Consider the following 25,723-nt stretch of genomic DNA (forward strand, 5'->3'; position numbering starts at 1 on the left):
CAGAGAGGGGTGTAAAGTGGGAAAAAAATTGTCACCAAGAATGCTGCTTGTTCTGGATGCTTTCAACATTAAAACCCACAAATGAACATGAAAAAAATTACTTTGAGGAAGGAGAACAAAATGGCGACATGTACTGGTTTTAAAATTCAGGTGGGGTTAGGTAGATATGGGGGAAAACTTGAATGAAAATAATTTCTCAGATAGTTTATGCCTCAGTTCTCTTCTCTCATCTACCAAACATCCCACTCTAATAAAGTATTTTGGTCAGAAACATGTATTTCATATGAACCACATTCCCAAAACATGGCCAGTGTTGTATTGGGGCGGGGAGCGGAGGGCGCTATGCACTACTATGTTCTGGATCCCCTAGAAGACATTAAAAATAAAAGCAACCCTCCAGAGAAACTAATTCGTTAAGGATAATATTGTAGATGATGGCATAACCTTTTGAAGGTATGGTGAAAGTTAAGCTGATTTATACAAAACTGCCATTTTTATAGATCAAAAATGGTCAAATGGTGGTCAGATATACAGCTGTAGAAAAGTGCTCTTCTAGTACATTTAGCCCCCTGACTTGAAGCCACAGTTGTAGGCACTGCTTTTAAGGACTTCTCAGTTGGGCAGAAGAGCAGTGAGAAAAAAGAACTGTTAAGCCACCATCACATATAACCATGAGAAAAGCATACAAAAGAATAAGTGGAGGGAATGGTAATGGGGTAATAATCAAAGCAAGCTTGGGTCTTTTCTCAATGTTTTCACAGTTTACCAAAAGTATATATTCATGTGTTACTTGTACAATTTTTTTAAAAGGAAAAAACATTGAATCCAAAGTACCTACAATCCCAATGGCTCTTTTCTTCCTAAAGAGCAAGCAACAGACACATAAACAAGTCAGTTTGTGAGCCAGTTTCTCTCAGCCTCTTTCAATCCCATGTTATTCTGTAATTTCCTCTGTCAAACTGAAATGGTTATTGTGTATAATAGAAACAAGAAAAGGAAAGGGGAAAAAAAGCCCAACCATCAGTCAGAAGGCAGGTGTGCAGATAAACTGTGGTGCAAGCTTCCAATGAAATGCTATGTGACAATTAGAAAGCACATCACTCACAGTGACCTGTGGTACAGACATAAAAATATATCCAGGATATAGTTAGGCTAAGAAAGGAAACTACAGAACATTCTTATGAGATGGTTTCATTTATATTACTTATATTACATATATACAGGCAGACCATGGAGATTTTCCAGATTTAATTCCAGACTACAGCAATAAAGCAAATATCACAATAAAGCCAATATGGCAATAAAGCCAGTCACACAAATTTTTTGGTTTCTCAATGCATACGAAAGTTATGTTTACACTGTACTACAATCTATTAGGTGTGCAATAACATGTCTAAAAAAGATGTACGTATCTTAATTTCGAAATGCTTTATTGCTAAAAAATGCTAACCATCAACTGACAACATAGGGTTGCCACAAACCTTCAATTTGTAAAAAACTGCAATATCTACTAAGTGCAATAAAGCAAACTGCAATAAAGTGAGGTATGCCTGTATTAGAATTTACCTTGATAAATCTACACATACACATATATTAGAATTTGAATACATAAAAAAGATTTTTTAACTTTTAAATATATATATATGTACACACACACACAAACACACACACACACGATTTAGATGGAAAGGACTAACTATAGGGTTTAAATCTCCGAAGATCAGGATTATCAGGAATTTTCACCACCTACGTTAAAATTTTGTGGAACAAACTGACAACTTTTATAATTAGAAACAAGTTTTGCAAAAAAACCAAAACCAAAAACAAAACAGCTAACAATTTGATATTTCAGCCTTTCATTTAAGTCAAAAATCAAAAAAGAACCTACCTGCTTCAGCAGACTTTTAACATTGCCAGAAACAACGTGTTGACAAATGAGCTTCTGGACTATTGGGTGCGACGCCCTGTCAAGCTGTGTTAAGAAACCCAAACAAAAGCCCTAGAGAAAACACAAATACATGTAACACTAGTTATCCTTCTGCAATAACAGGCCAACTTATTTCAGAAACAAAATTCAACCTCTTGGGTGGTGCTGGTGCCCAGAACAACAGTTTTTTTTTTAAGAATATATTTATTATTATTTATTTTACTTTATTTTAATTAATTAATTTATTTATTTATTGGCTGCCTTGGGTCTTCGTTGCTGCATGCAGGCTTTCTCTAGTTGTGGCGAGTGGGGGTTACTCTTCGTTGCAGTGTGTGGGCTTCTCATTGTGGTGGCTTCTCTTGTTGCGGAGCATGGGCTTTAGGTGCGCGGGCTTCAGTAGTTGTGGCACATGGGCTCAGTAGTTGTGGCTTGAGGGCTCTAGAGCCCAGGCTCAGTAGTTGTGGCGCACGGGCTTAGATGCTCCGCGGCATGTGGGATCTTCCCGGACCAGGGCTTGAACCTGTGTCCCCTGCATTGGCAGGTGGATTCTTAACCACTGCGCCACCAGGGAAGCCCCAGAACAACTTTTAAATGGGATACAGTGGTAGAAAAAGGGCAGGGTAGTTCCGGTATGAAAATTTCTGAGCTAATCTGACTAAACAGAAAACACTGGCAACCCTGGCACGGGCATCCTCACTTGCTCCTTCCCCATGGTGTGCCCATCCACCAAGCTCCCAACCAAACACAGATGTACAAAGACCTCATAGAGCGAGCGCTGGATACTGCCACACGGATTGGAGGCTGCAAATCGCAAGGCCCTACAGAGAGTCCGAAGGCTGTAGTGAGGTCTGTGGCCGGTCCCATCCACCAATTTTGTCCCAGACTCCTTCCGCACAGCTGTATAGAACCTATAGAGAGGATGCAGTTCAAAAGATTTATTTTATTAACTAACAAGCCCTACTATTTTGCTGTTGTTCCCGTTTCTCTACAAAAGGACCAAAAGGCATTTTTATAGATTAGATGGCCAAGCTTACATACAACTTCTTAGAGCATCAAAAATAATAAAATGAATATTGATCAACTTCCCTTAGGATGGAAAGAGGAGAAAGGGGAGATGTGTCTGATTTTTAAGGGAATGGTAGCGAGATATGAGAGGCCCTTAGCAAGAATATACTGAATCCAAACACAGGGTTCCAAAGTTGGCTTTAATATGAGGGTCAAATGAAGTCCCTGTGTAATCTCTAATGGTGATGGATAAGCACACAGAAAACAAAAGTAATGGTGTTTTAAAAGAAAGTCTACAGATATGGTTATAATCAACAATGACAAAATGTTAAAAAGCATGATGATATGGCGACCATTTCTACTTTCATTACCACATAATTTAGAAGTCCAGAAGATGACAAGATGGAAGAAGTTTCAGACTGAAACATCAAGTGCAAATGTCAAAAATTCATGAAGGACTTCCCTGGTGGTGCAGTGGTTAAGAATCCACCTGCCGGGCTTCCCTGGTGGTGCAGTGGTTGAGAGTCTGCCTGCCGATGCAGGGGACACTGGTTCGTGCCCTGGTCCAGGAAGATCCCACATGCCGCGGAGTGGCTGGGCCCGTGAGCCATGGCTGCTGAGCCTGCGCTCCGCAAAATGAGTGAGGCCACAACAGTGAGAGGCCCGCGTACCGCAAAAAAAAAAAAGAATCCACCTGCCAATGCAGGGGACACGGGTTCAAGCCCTGGTCCGGGAAGATCCCACATGCCGCGGAGCAACTAAACCCGTGCACCACAACTACTGAGCCTGCACTCTAGAGCCCGCGAGCCACAAATGCTGAGTCCACACATCGCAACTACTGAAACCCACATGCCCAGAGCTTGTGCCCGCAACAAGAGAAGCCACTGCAATGGGAATCCTGCGCGCCGCAATGAAGAGCAGACCCCGCTCGCCGCAACTAGAGAAGGCCCAATACACAGCACCAAAGACCCAAAGTAGCCAAAAAAAAAAAAAAATTCATGAAATTCATGATCACATGCTGCAAGATCAAGTATAACCAAACATGTGTCAGAGATGAAACCCAAGGGACTTCCCTGGTGGCGCAGTGGATAAGACTCCGCACTCCCAATGCAGGGGTCCCAGGTTCAGTCCCTGGTCAGGGAACTAAATCCCACATGCATGCAGCAACTAAGAGTTCACATGCCACAACTAAAGAGCCCACCTGCCACAACTAAGACCCAGTGCAACCAAATAAAGAGATGAAACCCAAGTTCTTGCCCAAATGAGATGTCTTCCCTCTTTGCAATCTAGCTAGATATTCTTTCTTTTGTAGAAAGACTCTACATTCCAGAAGTGGGTTTTTATATATGGAACATGAACCTCTTGTACTATCAGCATTTTTTTTTTTTTTTTTTTTTTTTTTGCTGTATGCGGGCCTCTCACTGTTGTGGCCTCTCCCGTGGCGGAACACAGGCTCTGGACGTGCAGGCTCAGCGGCCATGGCTCACGGGCCCAGCAGCTCCGCGGCATGTGGGATCTTCCCAGACCGGGGCACGAACCCGTGTCCCCTGCATCAGCAGGCGGACTCTCAACCACTGCGCCACCAAGGAAGCCCTATCAGCATTTTATAAGAGCCACACTTCAGCCACACTGCTATCTCCAGCTTTTTGAATTTTAACTACACATATTTACGCTTTTGTCTAAATATTCTTGGCTAACAAAAAGTGCTCTGATTTTAAAATGTAGTGTGACAAACCACTACGAAGCCCTTTGACAAATGCCTCTTTGACTAACCTATTTAAAACCGGGCTCCAAGTTTTATTTTCTAACCAGCATTTTGCTTTATATGTTCTTTTTCTTCACTTATCACAACCAAAAATAACAGTATTTACTGATTATCTCCACCTGTAGAATTAAAGCTCCATGAAAAGAACCAAGGTTGTCTGTTTTATTTATAGCTGTATCCCTAGCATCTGAGCCACTCAATAACTATTTGTAAAAAAATAAAAATAAAAAAATAAGGAAAAAAGAACAAAAAGCAAAGTAAAACACTAATATGATCCAACTTCAAAATCTTTACATATTGTGTATCTTGTTTTAGAGGACACAGATAAAATCAACGAAGTGACATGCCCCAGATGACAGACTTAGTTTCTGACAGAGCCAGCACTAGAACCCAGGGTGTTATGATACAAAAGACTGCACCCTTTCCACATGGCATACAAAAAACAGAGGAAAGAAACTCAAATTAAAGCACCAAGCAATATAACCACTCTACACTTCATTCAGCTAAGACTCTAATAATTCCAAACTGGCCTCAATCAATTATATAAACCTTCCCCCCTCTACATTCCACAAAGCTAATATGCAAATTGCAAAAAATAGGATTTCACCAAGGCAGATCAAAATCCAAGCCATTTATATCTCCTCAAGGGATTCAAACTCTTAGCTGTGAATAAAGACGTAATCAGGAGAGCGTTATCTAATTGTTTACATATTCTCATAGGTATCGACAATACACATTCTCATAAGCTCTCTATGTAGTTTCCTTAGGAAAATCCAAGGGAGTCCATAAGGTTCCAACATTAAACTAAAATCTAAATAATCCTTCCATCAGTCTTCTCTCGTTAGAAGCAAAAAAGAAGAAAACAGTATACGTGCATGGGGTACACATTTTTATGCTCAGAGAAAAGTTTATAAAGAGAAACCAAAAAGAACCCACGTTATGATTCCTAGCACTGTGCTCCTGTTCACACTCAAGCCTTTCAGATAATCCACAATAAGGATCTGTAAGTCTTCTTTACTTTCCAATTCTTCTACATAAAGTTCTGTGAACCTGTTAAGACAATTATTCCATAGTAACCATTTTTGAGGAAGTTAATACAGCTATTCTGACAATACAAAAACACAAGACAGAAGTTATATAAACTCATTTTACCTGCTTGTAATATGAATTATGAAGGCCTTTCAACTTGAGATACAGATTGACCATAATGAAACAGAAGATAATGTAACCGTTACCAAAAATCTACCATTACTACTTCTAAGAAAGTCAAACAGTCCTTGCAAAAACAGTTACAAAAATAAGACTTTATTTATCCTCATTTTCAGGTGTTTTTGATTACAACTATATGTAACAAAAAGTACATGCAACAATAACAAAAAAGCCTCCTATCAAAAATTCATAGTTGTAGCAAAGGAAAATACAGTCTTGTGGTTGATAAAATTTTCCTAAAAAGCTTTTACTACTTTTATAATGTGGGAGAAGATCTAGTAAAGTTTTAACACTATTTTAAAACTCAGATTCAACAAAAGGTTACCAACAATAAACAAGATCATTTATCTTTTTTTTTAACATCTTTATTGGAGTATAATTGCTTTACAATGGTGTGTTTCTGCTTTATAACAAGGTGCATCAGCTATACATATACATATATCCCCATATCCCCTTCCTCTTGCGTCTCCCTCCCACCCTCCCTATCCCACCCCTCTAGGTGGTCACAAAGCATGGAGCTGATCTCCCTGTGCTATGCGGCTGCTTCCCACTAGCTATGTACTTTACATTTGGTAGTGTATATATGTCCATGCCACTCTCTCACTTCTTCCCAGCTTACCCTTCCCCCTCCCCGTGTCCTCGAGTCCATTCTCTATGTCTGCGTCTTTATTCCTGCCCTGCCCTTAGGTTCTTCAAGGTCATTTATCTTTTCCCAAATGCTACATACATAAAACATCTTGTTCATGTCAGTCTGTGCTTAATGATGAAAACTGAAACTTAAATGTTCTTTTACAAATCATTAGTCTCATCCAAGAGGACTCTGCCTAAAATGCACTTACGTTGTTATATGATATACTATTATTTCGTATGTGAAGGTTTTCTAATAGCTAAAAGGCTATCTGAAGGAGGAAAGATTTTTGTTTTCAACAATATCCACGAGCCATTAAATGTCATACGCACAACCCAAAGGAAAAAAACTCCCAGTGTTCTGGAGTTTTCCACATTCCTACCACCTATAGAAAGAAGACTACTACAAGTAAAAAGATTCCTCTATCAGCAGTCAATAAATTTCAAGCATTGTTATGAGGGTTGGTTACATTAATACTACCAATCAATAAATAAAGAGAACTTAATTTTAAAAACGGATCCAGGAACCAAGCCATGTCCCCTTACCTGTTTCTTATTCCTGGTGGGAGATTTCTTTTGCCCACATCAGTTGCTGGATTCATACACGCAAATAAACGGAAATCCGGATGACGAACCAGTGGTTCTGTTAAAAGAAAACTATAAATTCTCAACAATTTGTAACAATAAATGATCAGGGGAAGACTAACTCCACTGAACCCCAGGGTGCACCACTATGCCTCAAGGCTCAGCAAGGTTGGTACTGGCTGCTCAAACATCCTTGCCTTTTCTCAAACCCCAATGAAATCAGTTTCCAGATCTATGTACACAACTTAATCTTAAACTGCCATCCCACCATCTCTTATGGTGAGGTTGTTCATGCTATTTATATTTCATCACCTATTCACCAGCACGTACACTGTCACTGAGGGTGCATGCCTTATTACCCACTACCCAAATGCCTTGACAAATTATCGTATTCTTTTCATTCCCTGTATCATCTAACAATAAGACTTTGCAGAAAATTACTATCTACAGAATAAATAAATCACACAGGGAGGCCCATGTAATCGACCTAACCAAAAGAATATTACTTTTTAAAAAAAACATTTTTTAAATTAGTTTATTTATTTAGGCTGCCCTGGGTCTTAGTTGTGGCATGTAGACTCTTAGTCGCAGCATGCCGGATCTAATTCCCCAACCTGGGATCCAACCCAGGCCCCCTGCATTGGGAGTATGGAGTCTTACCCACTGGACCACCAGGGAAGTCTCAAGACTATTACTTTAAAGAGGCCAGAAGGCCTCGCATCATGTCAAACCCCAAGGGGATCAAGTGCTACCTGTGTCTCCTCGATCCAGCAACACCAGAGAGCCAGAGGAGCCTTCAAGTAAACCACTCAGACATTCTAATGTTTCTGGAGCAGCCAGATTAATCTCATCCAACAAGATCCACTCTCCTTTCTTTACAGCCTGAGCTAATGTACCCTAGAAGATGAAGTAAAATGTTACGGGTCCATTTCAAACACAAACACACTCACCAAGAACAGTTATGTGAGCAGGGTTAGAAGCAGAGGCAAGGGCAAACCGCTCCTACCTGATGAGCTTACACCTTAATGCCAAATGGCTGCCAGCTGGTTGCCAGGGTTAAGGTCAAGTTAACTCTTTTTCAAATATCCAAAAGGGCCAAGGGAATCTCTCTGAGCCTAACGATGAGATGCAATAAACTAGACCATCCCATTATATGGATGGTAAGGCAAATAATAACTTACAGTGTATTCAGATGTTTAAAGGTAACCAAATGGTTATTAAAAAGACCCAAAATAAATACAGGATCAGGCTATGAGTATACCAAGAAAAGATAAATGACTAAATCAAGAGTGTATAGTGGTTGTAATTCAGAGCCTTTCACAGTTGCTGAAGAATATCAAGATGAATCTTTCCTCATCTCTACTGATTTGATCTCCTCAAGTTCTATTTCCAAAAGCAATGAACTGATAATCTATTCAAGTGACACAACATCAGAAACTTAATTGTTTTACTATTATTAAACTGCTTTATGCTTTTGTTTTCATGGTGATCCTAACAAAGAATCTTCTGTAAATAAAACGGAACAAACATATTAAAATCCAGTGTAATGTCAAGTCATGAAATAGGTATAAACCCTATTTTGAGAGCACTTGACATTTTCATTGGTTATTTTAGAAACAATCATGTTAAGATTAAGCACTGATGACTAAATTTCCCACAACAATGGATATATGGTTGAGGGACTTTATCTCTTACTAAGACATCATCTCAAGTAAGATTCCTACACCTCTCTTAGAGTGTGGTCTGAAGAGTGCCACAAAAACAATCTTCTTTAATAAAAATATGAAAAGTTTAAGTCACAAACATTTAACTAAGTTGATCCTGCAAGGTCACAGGAGAGAAAACAGTAGAGCTACCCATGCACTGGAATCAAAAACGTGTCCTAACAGGAATGGACCCAAATCTCTCTCTCTCTCTCACACACACACACACACTCACTCTCTCTCTCTCTCACACACACACACACACACAGCTATGAAACAATAAAAAAATTCACTAGTTGTTCTCAACTGCATCTTTAAAAATAGTAATGATGGTGTTAACCAAGACTTTATAATTTCTATAAAGGACATTAAAAAAAATCTTCCCCCCCAAAGAATTATTTCATTAAGTGTTTACTGTCTTAAACAACAAGCCCTAAAATGTCAACATGAAGAGAATACAAAACAGGAGCCTCCTTAAACTTGCATTCTGCGTCAGATCAACATTCCCTTAACCTAAACAACTGAAGCAAAATACCTCTACAAATGCAAACAATAGGGCATTTTCAGTCATTTTCATCTGTCGTTGGGCATGGTTGAGTCTAAGACCAAATGCTTCCCACTTCTCTTTTAGTAGTGACCCTAGAGAAAAATAAAGACAAGAATTTAACATACACTTTGAGTTGTAATATATATAACTTTAAAAAACACACAATTAACATAACACACACAAAAATCACATCTTAGAAGTATAAAAAATTAAGTCCAAACACTTACATAATGCCAACCATGTGCAGCCACTATACTAGTCAGTTTGTTTATATGCATACGTACTGGTCAACTCATTTATCCTCACAACAACCCTTTGAAGTAGGTACTCTTATTCCCACTTTATAGATGAGGAAGAAGATAAGCCACCAAAAGCCCCACTCGCTGTGGAATCCAGTTTTCTGGAAGTAACCTCTTCTTCTAAGCACATGTGACTTACTAACCACTAAGTGGTACTGTACATCAACATCAGCGACCACCTGCTTTGATGGAAATCTTGACTAGAGTCACAGGAGCAGCAATACTTCAAAACTAGTCAGCTCTGCCTAAAGTCCTAGAAAGCTCTAATGTGTATTGCTTCATTCTTCCCCCAAACTCTTCTCCTAATTCTGCTAATTAAACTTCAGCCGCATGCCCTCCCACTGGCAGCCTGGGTCACATTCTTACCAGTCTCACTCTCTTTTCCATCCTTGTTGACAGCCGACTTGTGCACATGTTGCATTAGTTTGAGGAGATTGTGCCACCGTTTCTGCCTGTAACAGGTCTGAATGTGTCCCAAGAATGTAAAGTTTTGCTTCTTGGAAAATGTCTGAGTAAAGAGTTCCTCAAATCCCTCCCGTAAGGGTAGCCAAATAAGCTTATGGTCCACTGGTTTGTAACTGAAACAAAAGGTAAATATGTGATTCGCAAACTTCTAAAGCTAACAGAAGTTGGAAAGTATGCCTTAGAAAACAGGAATAGGTGTAAGATTTCTTCTACTCAAAATAAGAAATAACAAAATACTTTACATCTATGTTAAAGTTTTAAATTATAATCTATTTTCTCCACTCCAAGTGTTAGAAGCACCTATACTAAAGGTTAAAACTAGTATTAGATAAACAAACTATGAACAAATTTGAAATTCCAAACTGGGCAGTGAAAGGCATGTCACTGACTTTACTAACATATTTAAATAAACATCATGTATATTTGATGATAAACCATATTCTATTAAGATGGACCAAAAGGTTTTTGAAAGATTTTAGAAGAAAAATATAATGTCTGAAATTGACTTATTCAAGCATCTTAAGAACTTACTTGAACATCATGCCTTGTCAATGGAGGGTGGGGAGACTACTCCCAAAGAGATTTAAAATTGGGGAGGGGGACGGTTAACAAAAAATCTTAAGACATTGCAATGGTCTGTGACCTTCCAAGGCTCAACTTTTTTTATTTCTCAGCATTCAGAGTCTCTATTTCTTAGCATTTTACTTTTCTGGTTGGGGAATTAGGGAATTAATTTAAATTAAAATTTAATGTAATATTGGGGGGGTTAATAATGTTAGAGAGTCAAGAAACACTGCTCTAGCTAAATTTAAAAGAAGTTGCCCAAGCAGCACTAATCATTCCTGGAAAATCTCAAGTATACAATTTTCCGTGGCCTAGGATACTAAATACTACAATTCAAGGATGATGACATAAATTTTGTTTCTAAGAAATATAATTTGAGAACTGAAACAATACCAAAATATGTTTCAGAACAGTCAAGCACAATTGGAGAACTCATGGATACTATTTACTCACTGGCCTGTGAGAAGGAACAATGAGATGAGTGAAACCCAGTGCCCTGATACTGAGCATCTATACGGAAGATTCTGATTCCAGAGACAGAAAGCATGAGAACTTCACAAACTCAATATTGCTTCCCAGTAAGCACTAACCCATTAATTAGTAAAGACATTTCTTTACTCCATTTATTCAACTGAGATTTACTGAGCACCTGCTAGAGTTCAGCACTGAGTAAATGAGACCCACCACGTCCTGCCCCTTTGCAGCTTACAATCTAACCAAAGAGACAATACGGGAATACATCTACTAGTATAAAATATCAAGTAGCAAGTGCTTTGACTGGATAAGGTGAAAGGAGAGTGGCTGAAAGAAGAATTGGTACTTTGACTATGATAGTAAGAAGACGCTGTGTTAAAGACAGGAATTTGAAGAAAATCAAACAAGGAAGGGTTAGGCTAAGCAAATATCCCTGGGCAGAAGGGGAGGCCACAGAGGAAATATCAACACAGAGCAGAGCTAAAGGAAGGAGACAGAGACGTGCCGGAGCCAGGTGACGAAGGGTTTGGAGTGCATTCCACATGGACAGAGAAGTCAGTGGAAGGATCTGAGGAAGAGAGTGATGAGATCTGATCACACTATAAAAGGATCATTGTAAATACTAAATGGAAGAGAGACTGTGGGGAGGGTAAGAGTAGAAGCAAAGGTGAGAGCCCTGCACTGGACCAGGCAGAGGATGATGAACCACAATGACCACAGAAGAAATGGTAAGAAATTAAACACACACGTTATTTAAATAAAAGAGCTAGTCTTAAAGGTGACAGAACAGATGGATCCAAAGCTAACTGAGGCAGCAGAGTAATGACTAAGAACGGAGACGATCAAGACAGACTGCCTGGGGCCTCCCTGGTGGCGCAGTGGTTGAGAATCCGCCTGCCGATGCAGGGGATACGGGTTCGTGCCCTGGTCCGGGAGGATCCCATATGCCGCGGAGCGGCTGGGCCCATGAGCCATGGCCGCTGAGCCTGCGCGTCCGGAGCCTGTGCTCCGCAACGGGAGAGGCCACAACAGTGAGAGGCCCGCGTACCGCAAAAAAAAAAAAAAAAAAAAAAAAAAGACAGACTGCCTGGGTTCAAGTCATGGACTAGCCATTACCTTGAACAGGGCACTTAATGCCTGTGAGCCGCAGGTCCCCGAAGTGTAAATGGGGATAATCAACAGGTTGTTAAGAAGGCTAAGTGACTGAACACAGATAAAGACTCAAAATAGTACCTGGCACAGGAGTGCCATTTAAGAGTTACCTGTGACAACTATTACCACTAGTAATTGGCTCAGTGAATTGAATTCATGAAAGAAATGGCTTTATATTTCAAATTAGACTGAGCTCCTTAAGAAAAAATTTTGTTCATTTAAAGCTGAAAGCATAGTGGCTGGAACAGTTAAGTTGACATATGTTTCAAGTGATGAATAAATGAACAAACATACATACACCTTTCCGAAAAGAAAAATAAATAAATAGAAATAAACTGTAACACAAATACTCAACGGAAACTAACCAGCCACAGGGAGAACTGATGAAATCAAACTACGAACCATTACAGACCAGGGTTTCCATGATGTCTTTTGCAGAGAAAATATGCCTCAGGAGCAACCTAAAGGCCAAGAGGGGAGGGAGGTCTAGAACACCTGGCCCTCATGGAGAGTCACTCAGGGTCTACCTGTTACATACACGATACATGGAGACCACATTTAAGAGTTCACTAGAAAATGGCTAGAACAAAAGAAAATGACTCTCCAAAATTATCATACATGAAAGAACATGCAGTGTAAAAGAGACACAAAACAGTGCATGCTGAGTAACTGAAAAGGTAAACGGTTCACTTCACTTGGGGTCAGGATTCTGGGCTTGAAAGCATGCACTTCTGCCCTGCAATCTGCTGTGCAGTGTCCTGTATGGATGTTTCCATGGGTGGCTTAGAGGAGGACACAGGTTAGCCCTTTTATGTCTATTTCTATGAGATCTTTAATTTTCCTCCCATTTGTTCTTTCCTTCATCGTTAACTTCTCCAAGGATCCCTCCCCTTCTCTATTTATCTGTTTCTCCCTCAGAGGCTACCCCCCCAATCCCATTCCCTATAGTCAGGGATGTGAACCTGTGTTCTGTCATTTAATGGCAGACTTTCCTTTTCTGGAATGATTTTTACCTGCTTCATCTAAGTCCTCTGTATCTTCTACTCTTTTCTACAGTCTCATAAGCTCTCTCTACCCCAACTCTGTCAGAATTCGGCTTACTTCTCTACTCACAAGTAATCTGAAGGTCTATGTGCTGTCTATCAGAAACCTACTTTAAATAGAATGACAAAATTGAGTTAAAAGTTAAATGAGGGAAAAAGATATACCACACTAACACTAATCAAAAATTAAGGGGGTATGTATGCAAACAAAGATCAGAAGGCAATGTGCAGTAATGCAATTTAAGAGCCTAATGGCCTTGAAGGCTTTACTTTTATAACACAGATTTATCCTTAATTATAACTTTTAAAAAAACCAATCTAAAGGATCCAGATTTGCAAACCAGACTAATTAGGACTACAAATTTCTTTTATTGTATTTTAATCATAGTATTTGATAAATGCAAAATATGTTTAATATAAGTTACAAAACACAGAACTAGTTTCATAGTTAGATGAAACTAACCACACATTGCCAAAATAGAAATATTAGCCCTTCTTTATCCCACCTCCCTACCTGCTGCTTTGTTTTCTACTCCCTTGCCTTTATTTATTTTTCCTTTTTTTCTTTTTTCCCTTGTCTTTTTAAAATCATTTTTGGTCTTCCAATTGTATACACAAGGGTTCTTAAGCAAAGGAGTCATTCATACATCGATAATATATATTAAAAGATGTGATTTACACACCACTTGCCAATAATACAAAAGAACAGAAAACAATTGCACCAATTACAACCAATCACAAAATTCCAGTTAACAAATTCTGATTTCAACCTTTTTGTATTGTTAATTGCATCAAGGCACAATGTGTACTCACTACATTTAAAACTACTTGCAACAGCTGACATAACACTACAAGTTCTTAGAAGAGACAGATCCAGTGCATGTTCAACTAGTACGAGATTAATGCCATTTGTGTTAGGAATACTTAACAGTAGGATATTATTAAAGACATAGATAGATACAGAATAGAGAGAAATACACAGTAATATAGACATGCCTAGTTAAGTAACAAATTCCATATATTAACAAGAACACATTGCAAGTACCACAGTGAGGGAATGGGGAGATTAAGTGTCAATTAACTGAACAGAAGCAAAACGAAAACAAGGTAGAAAGACCACTGGGGAAAAATAAAGTCAAAGTAGAATTAGAGTAAGAGAGGTAAGCCTCAGCTAACGGATTCGAAGACAGAATATACATTTAAAATACATAATTAGTGGCATGTGTAGAGCAGAATAGAAGTAATAGGTCGGGACGGTAAGAACATGAGAAGCACCAAAGGAAGCAGGATTCCAAAGTAGCACTCCATCCAGAGCAGGAAGGGATATGAGACAAGGAAAGAGTGATAGTAAAAAATAATGCTACAGCATGATGTGGTCCTCAAAACAGAGTAAATAAAGAGCTTTCTTGCAGATATCACAAAGAGCAAAAAGGACAATAAATTCTATTATCTTATGCCTTTAAGAGTTTGTGTAAACAACTGCTTAGAGTCACTGGGGCAGACCCTATTAGGGTTCAACATAAGGTATGCCAATAGCAGCCATCGCTTTTACAGCCTTCAGCACAGACTAAAATTGTTCATGAAACTAACATATTCAAAACCACAAATAAGGAAGAAGGGCATTTTACTAACCACAGTGGAGCGCCATGAGCCAAGTCCCATTTAACGAAGTGGAGGCTACTTAATGTTTCAAAGATAATCAAACTGCAGGAGAGCCTAGCTTGAAGGCAGTGAGTCTAGAACACAGGCTTCAGATAAACGATCGCACACACACACATTACTTGATTACATACTGACCTTTTTGTTTTTCTCCCCCTCCCAGCAGGATCCTGGAGAGCAAGAACCTCAAGTGTTCTTTAAAATGAAAAGAAACATCTATACACTCAAGAGCTCCTTAATAAATTCTAATAAATAATACCCTGCTGGGGTGGGCGTAGGGGAGCAATTCTCTGAACATTTTTCCAAGGCTAGTTTTGAGCTTTACAGAAAAAAAGTATTTCTTACCTCAGACAGTGAACACAAAACAAGAATAAGATTTAAAATCACACTTACCCTCCCAGCAAATCTGCAGTGTCACTTTGCTGATTCATATTGACAACCCTCAAACGGTGGCCTTTAATAAAGAAAGGGCAAAAGGGTTATCCTGAAAATGTAGACTGACAATATCCAGTGTGATCCTTAAAGATGTGTGGACAAGGGCACAGGGCAAATCTTTAAATGTGCATTTCCTCTGACCCCCTCATTTTACTTTCAGGTATCTTGACTATTCAAACTTTTCACCTAACCCAGAGATATGTAAAAGAAGATTCACTGCTCTAGCATCAGGTAACTGAAAACAACAAAAAACCCTTCAGTAAGTCAATGTCTGTCTATGAATTAGAACTAAATAAATATCCAGTGTGAAATATTATTTAGCCATCAGAATAGGAATGAGGCAGTTCTGTTTTTAAAGATGTCCAATTTAGACGCAAGAGGGAAGGGATGTGGGAGCAGATGTATATGTATGACTGATTCACTTTGTTAGAAAGCAGAAACTAATTTAAAAAAGGGGGGGGAATGAATAAATAAATAAAATCTGCTTCCTCAAAAAATAAAGTAAAAATACAAAACTAAAAAAAAAAAAAAAGATGTCCAATTTGCTTATTAACTAAATGTAATACATAGAGAATGATCCCGTTTGTTTCAAAACAAAACCAAATCTGTATGTATTTGTAGACCACAGATTAGAACTGAAAAGAGTTAATACCAATCTGTTAACAGTGGTTATTTCCAGGGGGAAAGAATACATTATTTCCAAGGTAAAAATTTCCAGTGCTTATCTCCAGGGGAAGTGGAGTGGTGGCACCTCTTAAATTCCAATATTCTTTGGACTTTTTATTTTTTAAAAAGGCAGTCAGGGGACTTCCCTGATGATCCAGTGGCTAAGGATCTGCACTTCCAATGCAGGGGTCCCAGGTTCGATCCCTGGTCAGGGAACTAGATCCCACACACTGCAACTAAGAGTTCGCAGGCCGCAACTACAGATCCCACATGCCACACTAAAAAGATCTCACATGCCGCAACTAAGATCTGGTGCAGCCAAATAAATAAATAAATATTTTTTAAAAATAATAAAAAGGCAGTCAGTGTCAAATGTTTGTTGCCTGGGGGCAGAGTGCTTCCCCTCTAGGAGTTACCTGTAATATGAGCCAAGTACTGGACGGTGGAGGTTTTGCCGGTCCCGGTCTCTCCCACCAGCAACACAGGCTCCCCTTTGCTAACACACACCGCGAGCTGTTCAATAAGAACAGAGGATGGCCTCGTAGCAGCAAAGGTGAGCTTCTCCCTGGGGAGGGGGAAGTATGTAAGCAGTTGCAGGAACAGGCTGCAAGCTTCGCTTTGTGTTATTTTGAGGAATCAGATTTCCCAGATTCAACAAACAAGAAGGAGACAACTCAGAGTGACCGTCTTCATGTTATAACACGGGGGTCCCCAACCCCTGGGCCATGGACTGGTACCTGTCCATGGCCTGTTAGGAACCGGGCCACACAGCAGGAGGTGAATGGCGGGCGAGCGAAGCTTCATTTGTATTCACAGCTGCTCCCCATCGCTCGCATTACCGCCTGGGCTCCGCCTCCTGTCAGGTCAGCGGCGGCATTAGATTCTCATGGGAGCTCGGACCCTACTGTGAACTGCGCGTGTGAGGGATCTAGGCTGCACGCTCTTTATGAGAATCTAGTGCCCGATGATCTGAGGTGGAGCTGAGGCGGTGATGCTAGCGCTGGGGAGCGGCTGCAAATACAGATCATCATTAGCAGAGAGGTTCGACTGCACTGAGACCAAAATAAATCGACCGCTTGCAGACTCATATCAAAACCCTACCCGTGAGTGGCAAGTGACAATTAAACTGCACCTTACGGACTAGACTGGACACAAGCAACACATTTCGGGTGTCACTGTCTCCCATCGCCCCCAGATGGGACCATCCAGTTGCAGGAAAACAAGGTCAGGGCTCCCACTGATTCTGCATTATGGTGAGTTGTATTAATTATTTCATTATATACTATAATGTAATAATAATAGAAATAAAGTGCACAACAAATGTAATGTGCTTGAATCATCCCGAAATTACCCCCCGCCAACCCCATCCGTGGAAAAAGTGTCTTCCCCGAAACCGGTCCCTGGTGCCAAAAAAGGTTGAGGACCACTGCTATAACAGATGTCCTTACAACATATGAATTGCAGAATTCATTCATTCTACATACGTGGAGCATTTACGTAACTGCTACTTCACTAGGCTCTGGAAATTCAAAACACCAATAAGATAAAACATCTGTACTACCTATGTCATCTTGCGCAAATGACTTAACCTCTCTTAGCCTCGGTTTCCTAACTTGCAAAATCTGGATAACAACAGTTACTAGCCGTAGTGGGTTGAATTGTTCCCCCCAAATTCATGTCTACTGAGAACCGGTGAATGTGACTTTATTTGGAAAAAAGCTCTTCACAGGTATAATAAGATTAAAAGCGTATCACACTGGATTTAAGGGTCAATCTTAAATCCAATGGCTGGTGTCCTTATAAAGAAAGAGAAATTTAGAGACACAAAGAAATACACACAGGGAAGAAGACCATATGACAATGGCATCAGAGATTGGATTGATGCAGCTACAAGGCAAGAAACACCGAAGATTGCTGGGAGCCAGCAGAAGCCAGGAAGAGGCAAGAGTCTTCAGAGGTAGTGTGGCCCCGCCAATACCTTGGTTTCAGCCTTCCAGCCTTCAGAACTGAAAATAAATGCCTGCTGTTTTAGGCCATCAAGTTTATGGTAATTTGTTAGGAGAGCCCTAAGGACACTAACACACATTAATTCATAGGCTTACTATAAGCACTACATGAGAAAACATGCAAAAAGGTACTCAGTACAACGTTAGGCATATAGCAAATATTTAATAAATAACTTTAATAAATCTCAGAAACGTATACAATTCCAGCCCTCAAGGGATTAACAGACTAATGTTAGGACCAAGCCTGACCTCCAGGTGATGCTTACTTCACTGAATACACTACAATGAATAAAATCAAAGATACACCTTTGCTAGTCCCAAGTCTCTAATGACCCTCATCACCTCCTCCACCTACTAACATCTAGTTTCACAGAACACATTTTGGGAAGTCACTGCTCCTTACTGTCTAGTATACTGGAGAGATCACAGTTCTGACATGTTTTACTCAAAGATAAGGGGCTGGACCAGACATTCCTTCTATCAATTTCCCAACGACCCCACAGTGCTCAGATCGGTTTGGAACCCTGTTTACCTCTGTATGTGGACAGCCTCACTTTGTTTCCGTAGAAGCCGCACTCGACCTACTTGCACATCTAGCTCGTTGATCACAATTTCTGGTTTATAAAGTTGACAGAAGAATTCAGCCTATGGGAGGGGGAAGATTTTACCTGAGTAAAATTCTGCATGCTCGTCAAATACTTCTCACCCGTGAAGCTTACTGTGCTCCTCTAACAGGCCCTCTACTAAGAGGCATTTTCGGGTTTCCAAGATAGGTAAGTTAGCTTTTAATTATATTTTTTGAAATTCTCCAAGTTTACGTTTTTAAAAACACTGATCATGAATGCTTCCCTGTAACAGTACTTTTTATTCATTCAAATGAGCCTCTATCTACCTATATGAAGTGAACACAGTGCGCAGCAAGTTCTACTCCTAAAAGAAAAAAAATCAAAGTAATTTTTCTTCCTCTATGCTTTCCTCTGCTTTAAATTTCTAACATAATGCAGGAAACAGTCACGTGAATAAACCATGATACATCTGACGACAGCCAAAGCAGAAAGAGAAGCTGTGACAGAGGCTCAGGACACGTACCCATCAGCCTTATTCTCATCACTAACTCAAAGAACCAAGATTTCGCTCAGGGTTTGGGGTAGGAGTAAAAGGGGCAAATTGCCCAGGGAAGGTAAAGTCCTCTTCAGCCAAAGGGGCTGAATACTGACCAACCTAAGCCAGTCATGGTCGTCTCATTTCTCTTGTCTCCTACAATTAACATACTTATTACTTCAGCCCCTTTTAGTAGGTGCTCTGTTACCTGCAGCCAAAACCATCCCGATAGTTTCATACACCTAAGGAACACCTCTAACCATCTCGGTTCCTGACTAAGGCTTTTTTGAGTCATCATCCATTTGGGAACGCCAAATATCTGCCTCTAGATGAGCCCCAGACATTTCTCCAGCTACCAACGCCATTGCCGAAAGGCTCTCTCCTCCGGAAGTACATATTTTGATATAAAACAGGAAAGGCAAATATTAACAGTATCAGCAGTGAACCTAAGTAGTGGGTATACAGGTGTTCACTAACACTTTTCAACTTTTTTGATGTTTGACGATATTAACTATAAAAAGTTGGAAAAAATCTAATTGTGCACAGAACTACAGACAAAGGTGTTACTAAGACATGGTTCCAGTCCTGAAACCACAACCTACAGAATAACATGCTCCTTAAGCACTGGAGAAAAAGGCGTGCGTGTGAAAAACGATGCAAGGCAGCTCACTCTAAGAACGTGGAACACAAGGAGAAGTACTTATCCATGAGACAGTGAGTTTTATGCCCATGAGAGGCAGCAATGAAACTACCAACTATGACAGAGGAGGCTGTTATTTGCAAAACCTGTTCCAGGTAAGGACCAGAGGTCAGCAATTAAGCTAAATATCCCAGCTTCCTTTCAAGAGGGAAGTAAAAATAGCATTACATACCTTTTTCTTGGAAATGTTCAACTTGCTTCCAATGACTTCTGCCATTTTCAGTTTGCTTGTCTGCTTAGAAAGCATTGCTGTGAAACAGTCCAGAGCCTATTAAAATAACCAAGGTAAATGCCAACTGATTTTTAAAATAATACATTAATAACAGAGCATCACTATCCAGGCCACAAAAAAAGGGAGGAACATAAAATCCAGCAGAACTTTTCTGCAAGTAAGACTAAGGAGAATACAAATAAAGTACTAACCCTAGACTCAAAGGACCTTACCATAACAGAGACAGGACACCAAAAAATGTGAAGGCTTTACTATCAAAATACTGGTTAACCAGGAAAACACACACAAACGCCTCAGTTTGCAAATCCAAAATTCAGGTAATAATAGCAATCAGCATTAATCCTTGGGTATATGGTTCCGTGGGGGGAAACGACTTCCAGACAGTGGAGGTAACACCAAAAGATTGCTTTCTAGATGTAAAGGGAGACTCCTGGTGTGCAATAAAGGGATTACACTGTCATTACCCTAACCCAGTACTTAATTTTAGCAACTACTGATAGGCCAACAAGATACATGTCTTCTGCTATAATGAAATATAAAGTACGTATCACCACCAAATGGATTCTACCCCACAAAAACTGAATTTGAATACATCAAGCATTTTGTTAAACTTCTATTTACAAGAAAGACAGATAAAATAACAAGGGAAAGGACACGAGTATGGCAAAACAAAGAATATATCTGGCTCTGCTGCCACCAAGTGTAATATATCAATAAACTTCATGCAAGCATTTAAAAAAGAATGTATCTAGTTTTGTCCCTAATTCCTTACACAGAGCTTCAAAAATTCTTGGAATTACCAGGAGTAAGGAGTGTCTTTTGTTATTTACTGGAGCCCTTATGGACCTTACCAGGTTTATTATGCTAAGCAAGGTAACTCCTGATGGGCCCTTAGATAGTTTCTGGCCAGGCCAGAAAGACCAAGGGTTGCAACTTCCAGCTCCATCTCCAACCTCTGGAGGAGGGGAGGGGATGGAGACCGAGTTCAATCGAATAGCCAATGTCAGAATAAGACCCCAATCAAACACTGGACATCCAAAGCTTAGAGAGCTTCTGGTTGGTGACAAAGTGATGTACCAGGAAGGTGGCACACCCTGACTCCACAGGAGTGCCTGTGCTCAGACTCCTGAAACCCTGCCCTATGTGTCTCTTCCATTTGACTGTTCTTGAGTTATATTTTTTATAATAAAACTGTGACCTATATGGTGAGTACAGAGCTTCCAATGAGTTCTGTGAGGTGATTACTGTACCTGAGGAAGCTGTGGGAACCCCTGAATTGACAGCTGATAGGTCCTAAGTGTGGGTGGGCGTCTGAGACTTGCGGCTAGAGTCTAAAGTGGGGCAGCCTTGCGGAGGACTGAGCCCTTGAAACTGTGGGGTCTACACTAACTCCAGGTAGTCAGTATCAAAACTGAACTGAATTGCAGGACACCAGTTGGTGTCAAAGCAGTGAAGAAGCAACCAGATAAAGCCAGAAGGTGAAACATTCTGTAAAACAACTGGCCTGATCTCTTCAAGGGTATGTGTGTGTGTGGGGGGAGGGTTCTCACACAGTAAAAAAGTTCTTAATCCCATTCCCATAGAAAAGGGTGTAGAAGGAGATACATCAGGGTATTAACAGTACTGGGGGGACTTCCCTGGTGGCGCAGTGGTTGAGAATCCGCCTGTCAGTGCAGGGGACACGTGATCGATTCCTGGTCCGGGAAGATCCCACATGCTGCGGAGCAACTAAGCCCGCGCGCCACGACTACTGAGCCTGCGTTCCAGAGCCCGCAAGCCACGACTCCTGAAGTCCGGGCGCCTAGAGCCCGGGCTCTGCAACAAGAGAAGCCACCGCAATGAGAAGCCCGTGCACCGCAACGAAGAGTAGCCCCCGCTCACCACAACTAGAGAAAGCCTGCACACAGCAACAAAGACCCAATGCAGCCAAAAATAAATAAATAAAATAAAAATTTTAAAATAAAATAAAATAAAGAAAAGTACAAAACAAGGTTACCTGTAAGAAAGATCAGAAATGTAGGAGAATGCAAAGGAAATTTCAATGGAGAGGAGAGGATTAAAGGACTGGCACACAGCACTTCAGAGTTCGGCCGGCTTAAGTGTGTGCTCCAAATGTGGGTTCTTTCTCCTCAAAGTAAGTTAACCAAACACAGAGAGAAACTGCTAACCAAAATGGGTCACTATTCTCTCCTCAGTCCTAGCTGACAGAAACCAGAACACTTTATAGTCAAAATGGGTTAATGTTTTAACAGCCCAGAGATCTTCAGGCAGCATCACTTTATTCTTAAGCAGGCGGGAATAAATCTCTCTCTGTTCTACCGAATGTGGCAGAGCTACAGTTCAATAGAGCTTCCCTCCCACGTCCAGCACACAAGGATGTACTTTACAAATCCCACGTAAATTTCTCTGGACTAAAGTCAACAAGGCCCTACTGAGGCTAGTGGTGGGATAAGACAAATATAATTCTATCAACTAGACTAAGAAATTATATAGAGAAATAAATACTAAAGATCTTAGAAACACGTTATATTATAACAGTATTATCACCTGGGAGACTTTCTTTTCATTTAAGCTTTCATTTCAGTACTGTATCTGTTTTACTCTAATTCAAACTATACTTATTTCAAATTAGTAGTAACCTGTTTCAAAAACCACAAAACATTTATTATGCCCAATTAGTTTTAAGGCAACACTAGTTCAGTTTTAAGTAGCTAAGGATAATAAACAGTACCTACACAAAAGAAAAACTTTTTGATAGCAGTCAAGACAGAAAATAACAGTGGAAATCAACAGCCTTAAAGAGCGCAGAGAAACAAGCAGGAAGACTGTATCTTACCTCTTGAAAAATATTTAATGATGCTGATGAAGACAGACTGTCAAAGCTGTGGGCAATCCTATTACACCAATTCAGCAGATCCCTTTAAAAAAAAAGGGGGGGGGGCGGGGGGCAAGAAATAAAAGACCATAGGCCAAAGACATCAAAGGCATCAGAGCTTACTTAGGTCTGGGGACACCTGACAACAAAGACTCTCCTTTTTTTCTGGCAACAGAAGATAAACAGTGTCAGGAAAAAGAATGAGTGGTCCCAGTCCCTATCCTACCAGGAAGTGACCTAGAACTCACTTCTCCCCATCCATGCCAGACAAGGTAGCAGGAGACAGGGAGCAATTAATTCTCAGAGCAAACTGAGGGGAGTTGCCCACACCTAATTCTCATTTCTCAAAGGGCAAGTCAACCACTGAGAACGAAGCGCAAAGGCATGGAACTCACTATACAGAGCAAAACCCAAGAGTCTTTTGAGACCCCAAGTGTCACAAAAGGACATCCAGTGAAAGAGCTATGTCAGTAACTATGCCCAACTTTGGCTTTTAAAGTTATCTGCTAAACTTCCAGTTATAAGTAAGTCCTAGGGATATAACGTACAACATAAGTACAATTAACGCTGCTGTATGTTATATATGAAAAGTTAAGAGTTCTCATCACAAGAAAAAAAATTTTTTTTTACTGTTTCTTTAATTTTGTACCTATGAGATGACAGATGTTCACTGAACTTATTACAGTGATCATTTCATGATGTATGTAATCATTATGCTATATGCCATAAACTTATACAGTGCTGTGTCAATTACATCTCAATAAAACTGGAAGAAAAAAGTTATTTGTTAAAGTTAACATAATGTTACCTTCATAAGCCTTCCCATTCAGTAACTATAGATCTCAAAAAGGGACTGAACACTATGAAGCAGCCCAAACGTCTAATTTCAAAACCTGACTTCTTGTAACCACTCAGTTCTAGCTGCTAAGAACTTCTGAGGGAAGCAGTTTTTAAAATACCAAAAGTGTTTAGCCCAGTACCTGAGAGACAATTCTCTCCCCTCAAGGCTTAGTCTTTTGTGTTCCCATCTGGTTTCTGAAACTTCCTCGGGTGCCTGTTCCCCTCCAACAGAACTATCACTCAGAGGGTGATGTTTCTCTCCAGTAAGCTGGATGTAAATGTCAAGCAGGTGATCAACTGCTACCGATAAGCTGGGATATCTATTTTGAAGAACCTGACAGAGGGAGAAAAGAAAGCAAAGAAAATTTAGCAGCAAACAGAGTGATTTTTAAAAGCACACATAAACTGCTGCTGACACTAGTCAACCAAAAATGAATTTTTCTAAGAAATCTGTCATCTTAACCAAGTATAACAACTTCCACCCTCACCCATACCTCCCACCCCTCAAAGACCATGACTTTTTCCTGCCCAGAACTCAGTTATCTGGCAATCTCACCACCTATCACACAGCTTAGGGTATAGAAGCTAGATGGGAAAGGAGTCTCAAGCAACATAGGCAACCAAGTCCCAGGCACTTACTCATTGAAGTATCCTTCAAGTAATATGCACTCTAATTTTTTAAACACAATTCTAGTACAGTCATTAAGTCATTTCTCAGACAAAAGCAAATAAGAAGCAGTTAATGGGAAAAGGAAAGTTTTTTAAAGCAAGTCACAGTAAAAGGAGCTAGTGTTAAGTCCTGATAAAAAGTAGTTTTTATCAGACAACAGAATTTAACAAGCAAAAGATCTAGTCCAATTCACTTTGGTAACTATTAAGAATTTTGTGCAGTATAATACTTGGTGCCCATAATATTGGTTCAACACTCTTATGATATGGATTTGCTAAGTCAAGTCTACTTGGGAAGGAAGAAAAATACCATGTATATATTAGAAATATTACACCCTAATACATTTAAATTGAGAAGTATATCACGATTCCAATTTATATATGAAATATCAACATATTTTGTATACATTAAAGTTGTAAGGTCCACTAAAATCTTTTAACGGTGTCATCAAGTGGTAGATCTCAGAGATTTTTATTTCTTCATATTTTTTTTTGAACTGGAGGATTTTACAACAAATATTATTGAAAACATATTTCAGATGTATTGAAAATTAAGGACAGAAAAAGAGAATAATAAAATCAACAAATTCAATTTAATGGATACACATGTGGATCTTTCAAATACAGAATATACATTTTTTGTGTACGGAGGGAACATTTTCAAAATTGCCCATATATTTGTGGACCCTGGCTACCATAAACAAAATATACTTATTTGCATCACCCCTAAAACAAAATGTTCCCTTTTGTCATCACTCCCTTCCTCCACATCCCCATCCCTGGAATCTTGCACCTGATTCAGATCTCTATACAGTTTTGCTTTCAAATCTATCATATACACGGAATCATATGGGATGTAGTGTGTAGTTCGGTTTCTCTTACTCAGCATAACGTTTTTGAAATTCGTCCAGACATTACTGTATGTATCAGTAGTTCATTCTATTTTATTGCTGAGTAGTAATTCCATCATATGAGCATGTATATTTATGATCAAGGTGAAAAAAAAAAAAGCTGTTTTTACTTGAAAAAAATTTCTGTTAGGTTTAACACTTTAGTAAGGGCTCAGTTATTTGGAAAAAAAAGTTCTGAATAGAGATTTATATGTACCAACCAATTAGTCATTTTCTATCTTAGTCAAAAAACATCTTTTGGGGCTTCCCTGGTGGCGCAGTGGT

The 25,723-nt window shown here is 39.7% G+C and overlaps 1 protein-coding gene across 2 annotated transcripts in view; it reads right to left on the minus strand.

Annotated features, from left to right (window-relative positions):
• Positions 1–25,723, minus strand: part of MDN1 (midasin AAA ATPase 1) — a gene marked incomplete at both ends in the record, with an annotated part of 158,020 nt that overhangs the window by 99,331 nt on the left and 32,966 nt on the right. For both annotated transcript variants that reach the window (XM_079716367.1, XM_079716366.1), the window contains 13 exons: positions 1,889–1,999; positions 2,688–2,835; positions 5,634–5,747; positions 7,080–7,176; positions 7,871–8,015; positions 9,357–9,460; positions 10,034–10,245; positions 15,418–15,478; positions 16,542–16,690; positions 18,664–18,776; positions 20,105–20,200; positions 23,001–23,082; positions 24,020–24,213. In XM_079716367.1, the coding sequence (XP_079572493.1) occupies positions 1,889–1,999; positions 2,688–2,835; positions 5,634–5,747; positions 7,080–7,176; positions 7,871–8,015; positions 9,357–9,460; positions 10,034–10,245; positions 15,418–15,478; positions 16,542–16,690; positions 18,664–18,776; positions 20,105–20,200; positions 23,001–23,082; positions 24,020–24,213 (1,626 nt within the window). The remainder of the gene's footprint in view (positions 1–1,888; positions 2,000–2,687; positions 2,836–5,633; positions 5,748–7,079; positions 7,177–7,870; positions 8,016–9,356; positions 9,461–10,033; positions 10,246–15,417; positions 15,479–16,541; positions 16,691–18,663; positions 18,777–20,104; positions 20,201–23,000; positions 23,083–24,019; positions 24,214–25,723) is intronic.

The sequence above is a fragment of the Hyperoodon ampullatus genome, assembly GCF_949752795.1.
Source record: "Hyperoodon ampullatus genome assembly, chromosome: 12".
In the NCBI taxonomy this organism is placed as follows: domain Eukaryota; kingdom Metazoa; phylum Chordata; class Mammalia; order Artiodactyla; family Ziphiidae; genus Hyperoodon; species Hyperoodon ampullatus.